This window comes from Branchiostoma belcheri, unplaced genomic scaffold (genome assembly GCF_001625305.1).
Source record: "Branchiostoma belcheri isolate BF01 breed outbred unplaced genomic scaffold, Haploidv18h27 scaffold3, whole genome shotgun sequence".
NCBI classification, from domain to species: Eukaryota; Metazoa; Chordata; class Leptocardii; order Amphioxiformes; family Branchiostomatidae; genus Branchiostoma; species Branchiostoma belcheri.
Window position 1 is genome coordinate 810806 of NW_017803909.1, and position 5892 is coordinate 816697.

The 5892-nt window shown below is 42.0% G+C and overlaps 1 protein-coding gene across 1 annotated transcript; it reads right to left on the minus strand.

Moving 5' to 3' along the window:
• Nucleotides 1-357: 357 nt before the first annotated feature.
• On the minus strand, nt 358-4652 carry LOC109473534. Its single transcript, XM_019773416.1, has 5 exons — nt 4493-4652; nt 3064-3307; nt 2331-2682; nt 1589-1819; nt 358-1243 (listed from the first exon to the last, which is right to left on the minus strand). The coding sequence occupies exons 1-5, from the start codon at nt 4548-4550 to the stop codon at nt 1184-1186; spliced, it is 945 nt and encodes a 314-aa protein (XP_019628975.1). The 5' UTR covers nt 4551-4652; the 3' UTR covers nt 358-1183.
• Nucleotides 4653-5892: the final 1240 nt, after the last annotated feature.

Here is a 5892-nt window from a genome sequence, read left to right on the forward strand (position 1 = left end):
CGACAGAAAAGAGGACGTTGTTGGCAGTTGAAAGTCAGAGTTTAAAGGGTAGAGTGAACAAATAGGGCGTGTTCAGGTGCCGAAATGGCGGCATGTAGAGTCCAAGTGGCTGTCAAGTATTCTCGTTTCACGATTCACATTTACCAAAAATTCTCCCCTTCTTGTATGTCACATATCATTTCAAATTTCACATTTATATCCCTGTCAGGGTTACACACTCTCTGCATGTCATAATTATATGATTATATGTGTTCAGTACATTATAAACACTTTGGTCTGTACGTACCACCGGGTTCCTTGTTAGTTTCATGCTCCTATGTCAAACGCTATATATATATAATGTACCAGCACACGGCATTCTGTAATGCTACACTTTATTTATTCATTCCTTCAAACGGACATGGAACATGAGCAAAAAGTGGCAACGATAGATGTTTTATAGTCAGTTCTAGGAAGAACTTTCGTACTGTTCATTCATATAGTCCAGTTTACTTTATAAAAGTACTAATAATACAAACATTATGAGTAATTGAATTAATACAGAACAAACTTTGTGTGACAAAGTTGTACTGCAGTATGATATTCCACATTCAGTTTACTTGCTTGGAATAAGAAATGATGTACAACTTTGAATAGTATACCGTTACCTAACAGTATAGAACATACACGCATTTTGTTATTCCTAGCTATGGATATATCAGGAAAAATGCCTCACTTTTCAGAGTGTTCTGTCCTACGATTAAACGATAAATTATAATATATAACACTAATGCACACATTGCAAAAATATTGGTCCCAGTTTGCTCCAAAATCTACAGCATGTAAAACCTTCTTTGAAGTTTACTTCTTGAAGGTTGTAATAGTATGACTTTCTTTCAGATTACAACATTTCCACATCAAGTATGGCTGCGTAGTTCAAGTTGTTCACCGTTCTCATAGATATTACAGTATTGAAAAGACATTATTGACCATCTCAATATGCCACAAATTCCACTTGTTGCAAAATTGAGGCTATGCATTCATGGGATATATGAATCCTCGCTGGAAGAGTCATCTACATGGAAAATGGTTGATGGAAATTTTAAATTATGGACAGTTGACTCATCTTTTGAAAAAAAAAGTCGAATTTAGTATACTCGGGCCTATATAATTCACACTATCAGGGCATTCTTCAGTCTGGTTCTCAGTAGTAGTTGTTGACATCCTGTCGGAAGCCGGCGTAACTGGAACGTGGGTTCGGGAACTGTGAGAGGACAATTCAAGAAAAAACTGTTAGGCTATGCCAGGATGCTTTGATGAGGCCGAAAAGAAACCTATCAATGTACAGGACACAGCGTTTATTACACAAGCTGGTTCAAAAGTAAGTTTTTGATTTATCAATTGATCTTGCACATTTTGAGGGGGAATCTAGCAGCTTCTGAGATGTAACTTTCTACCTTGGTCTGAGCATCCATCCATGCGCTGTCACTCAACTGTGTGGACACACGTACAAACACACACGCACACAAAGCAAACACCCATAACAGCACCTCCGTTTTCATGGAGTTAGCAATACAATCAGAAGAAATCAAGCATATACTGTACTTACTCCATCATCGTAGTCCGCCGGCGGCACGTCGTGCGGTGCGGCACTCTGCTTGGCCCAGTTTCTCCTCCCGCCCCCTGAAGACTGCTGTGGCTGCTGTGGCCGGGGTCCGCCCCTGGGCTCGGACTTGTCGTACATCGGGGCAGACGATAGAGGGCGCCTTCCGTCGTCACGGTCACCTGGGTGGCCGTATGGGCGTCCTCGGCTGTCGGGTGGGGGGCGACGGGGATCCTCCTTTAGTGATTGATAAGTGAATACTTAAGTAAGGAAGGAACGCCCAACAACCTGAACAAAAATTGCATGATGCGACGCGTACGTTTCAATGAATTTGTCGTTTACTTTTTTTTTTTTAACGGTATCGCTCAATGCAAGGCCAATTTTATTTGGCCACTTCTAGGCATAGAGCTAGAGGAACTTAGAGGAGTATATTATAGCTATGTCATGAGATGGCGGTGGACCTTTGTTTTGAAGCTTTGTAGATTGTAATCGGACGGAAAGCAGCTGTTTGGAAGAGAGTTCCATAATTTTGCAGTCCGGGGAAAGAAGCTGTTGTTGTAATATGACTTGGAGACAGGTATGTTAACGATTTTCTGTATAAATCCATCTGAATCAATAAACTCGAGTCCCTTTAAAAGGTAGTAGACTACATGGTTGAAAATGAGAGGAAACGGAGGCTAATCCAAACTTCTCTTCTTTGCTAAGATTAGGACAGCACGGAATGAGGACAACACACCAAAATGCCTACCTCCATGTAGCGTGGACCTGCCCTACGCGGCTCGTCCCCATACTGGGCGGGCCTTCCCCGCGGGTCTGCCGCCGGTGGGTGCCGCATGTCGTCCACCGGGTAGTGAGACCCAGGCCTGCGCTGGTCCTCACCGTAAGGCCTGTCCACAGACGCCATGCTCATCCGCTGCCTCCTGTTGTCCATGCGGTCCGATCCAGACGACACGGACGGCCGACCGTAGTTACTGTGGTTGTGGTTGAAGGCGAGCTCGTCGTCTTCCATGTACGCCGGGTTGGTCTTCTGCCTGCCGGAAAAGTCGTCCTCTGCAGCCACACTGGATGCCGCCATGTTACTCCTGTAATCATTCATGGCGCTGGGGGATAAAATCATGTGAACATTAGAAACTATTCAACAAATTCTTACAAATAACAAATATATAGCACAGTTTCCTGAGGGGGTGAAAGAGGCTATTTACATCAGGGCACATCACCCTTCATTCAACCGCGACGGGGGCAGTCATCGTCTACCAGATACTAGTACCTTTGACCCAGTATTGACGTCACACTGCAAAGAAGCCACGTGACAAGCCTCACTGGGTCAGTCTACTGAGGAAGACCAGAGTGACTGGTCGAAAGCTCTAGATTAGAGAACTTCTTTGTATTGGATCAAAAGTTTTAACATTAAACATATAGCAGAGTTACGTATAGTCAGTCAGGAAACTCAATAGATACTAGTAGTAGATATACAAACTCACATCTGACTGGTCCTCTCCCGTTCTAGGAATATCTCGTCGTCGTCGTCATCTTCCTTTCTCCTGCACACTCCACAGGCCACGGCGATAACTACGGCAATCAGGAGGAGCCCCACACCTGGTGCCACTAACAACGCTATCATCGGTAGTTTTTCCAATTCACATAGGAAGTCATAGTTGTTACATGGCACCGGTGTTGTGGCATTTGTTGACCCCGGCGGAGTAGCACTCTGTGACGTTGCCGCCTCTGTAATGCGATGAGAAGAACATATGAATGGTTTATTTCAAAAGACATATAAGATTATCACAAACATGACAGCCAGAACGGCTGAATTGCGTCGGGACATTACAATTCGAATTGCAAGTGAAAGAGGAAAGTCATTTAAGGCGTTATTGTTAACATTCAATACAGTTTTAGCATCCGTATGAGCTACCTGTCCATATAGATGGATGCTAACCTATAGAGATCGGCGGTGAATGTGTCAACTTAGGCCCACTTTAAAACGATACAAGCGATGGAAATGCAAAGGTAATAAGCCATAGACCTAACCCAAAACGCATCCACAATAGATCAAAATATACTATCTATCTGATCTTTTGTAATCATGAAAATGGCAAAACAGACATTAGAGAGGAAAGGTGAATTTTTGTTTGTTGCACACACTGACTAAACTGAACCTGTTTCCGGGTGTTGAATACAGGCTAATTGTACTTTGACCGCCATGGCAGCTTGGCTAAGGCACCCATTATATTGTGATTGAAGACCATAAAGATTACAGTGTATATAAAGCATACCAACAGTCGGTTTGTAATAAGCTATAGAGAAACACATGTGTGCGGCTAACAAAGTGAAATTCTATGTGGACATAGACTCTGTGACGTATTTCTTGTGAACCCACCACCACCACCCCTAGACCAATGTACTGATACCGAGTTCTGACGCCATTTTGGCTGCAGGTAGATCCTTTCACTAGGATATGAATGTAATCATTGGTATTTGCTGTTGTCAGTAAATAATGTACATGTATGTACTACTAATTAACACTACCAGTGAATACAATGATAAAGACAATAGAACCAATAACTGGAAAATATCTACGCCTATGTATATCTGTATTTGGTGTTATTATGTTGGGTGTCACAGGTGCACGGGCATAGTTTGACATCCAAACAGAAAAGCTGAGAACCCCTGCTCAACCAACTTCAATATTCATCATCCGTCAATCCATTAAATCTGCATGTTTTGAAAAAGACACCAGCTGATCTTACTTCTGATGAGATTCTGCACTGCTCTTCCCTTTTTGTTAAACTAAGGCTAACAGGAGAGGCAGAAATGTTTTTGTTTAATCATTTCAGAATTACCAACGTGTCCAATACAACTTACAGCGGCAGAAAGAAACATGATAAACTTTGCGACAAAACAGCCACTTACCTAACAAGAGTAACATCATGCATAGTTTAAGAAGAAGGTGACTTCTACTGGGAATCATCCTGTACGAATTTCAGCCTTTCTCTTGTCTCCGGGAAAAGGAAGAGGACAGAAACACAGGTCCTACTCTGCGCCTGGTGTGTCGGCTAACTGCTTAGTACGCAAGCCGCGCCCAGTGAACTTTGAAACTATAACCAAATGAGTTTACCTTAGCCAAACTTTGGACACGCCTATAGCATTCACAGCTGGAAGCTTTAAAGCTTGCCAGCAGTGATTAAGTGTTGACTTATGTGTTTGTGTCTTTACATTACCATGGAACCAATGGAGGGCTAACATATGACGTCATTCAGTGCCTCAATGGCGGCAAAGCCCAAAATTGCCATTTCATTATGGGCAGGTTTCATAGATGTGAAGAACATCATGGATAGAATAGAATATATTACATTATGAATGAACTACCACTGCAGGAAATCAGATAGAAGAAAATAACTGAATTCAGAATATGAACGTAGAAATAACTCTGTATATCTAACGGAAATAAATGCTAGTATTAGTCATTATAAAAATCCAATTTAACATTTCACATTGGCCAGGCGATGAGATAAGCGCTTGCCTTGCATCCTTACGCATTCAGATATGACCATATTCATAATACGCTTTCCTGACAAAATGTTTGTTAATGCCGTGCGTCATTGCGACCCCACCTAACTTGTCACGCCTGTCCCCTATTTTGGGACACAGGTCGAGTTTGGTTGCTGTTATACTTATAGCCGATGTTTAGATAACAAAGGAACACATTAAAACAGAGGCAAATCATTGCTGCGCACAAGCAAATGTACGGGCGGAGGTTATATCATAACACTTCACGAAGTTAAAGTTGACCCCCCACATTACTGAGATGTGACGACGTGATTAGTTCTGTTTGTACACTGGGTGGCGTTTGGGTCATCTGTCTTCATGACGTTCAAATTCATCAACTCAACTCAAATCACACCAGTCTAAATTCAGTTGAAGATCTTTTCTCTTCCCATACTAGCTTTTCAAGTTACTACGGATAGGCCACATTCAGTAAAATGCTATCCATGAAATCAACACAAAAACTTGTTTACTAGAGTCTAGTCTTTTTGAATCCTTTCAACAATTCAACAAATATTTGTGGAGTAAAATTAGCATTTAATCATGTAACCCGACAAAATACTTATATCACGTTTGTAATACTTCTATCAAGTCTGTGGTTATCTGTAACAACGGACTGCTGTTAAGAATCCTTATTCATTAGATTTCGTCATTACAATTTAGACCATAATTTGAATGCATTAAGGTCGACAAGCAAGTGCACCCATGCACACGATCCAAAAATAGCGCCGCTGAACGGATGAAGTCATCATTGCAGGAAAACCCCG

Coding starts and splice junctions, on each gene's coding strand:
- LOC109473534 (XM_019773416.1), bottom strand. CDS start 4,550: ATGATTCCCAGTAGAAGTCACCTTCTTCTTAAACTATGCATGATGTTA. Junction 1,820..2,330: donor CAGGTCCACGCTACATGGAG/GTAGGCATTTTG, acceptor CAATCACTAAAG/GAGGATCCCCGTCGCCCCCC. Junction 1,244..1,588: donor CGGCGGACTACGATGATGGA/GTAAGTACAGTA, acceptor GTCCTCTCACAG/TTCCCGAACCCACGTTCCAG.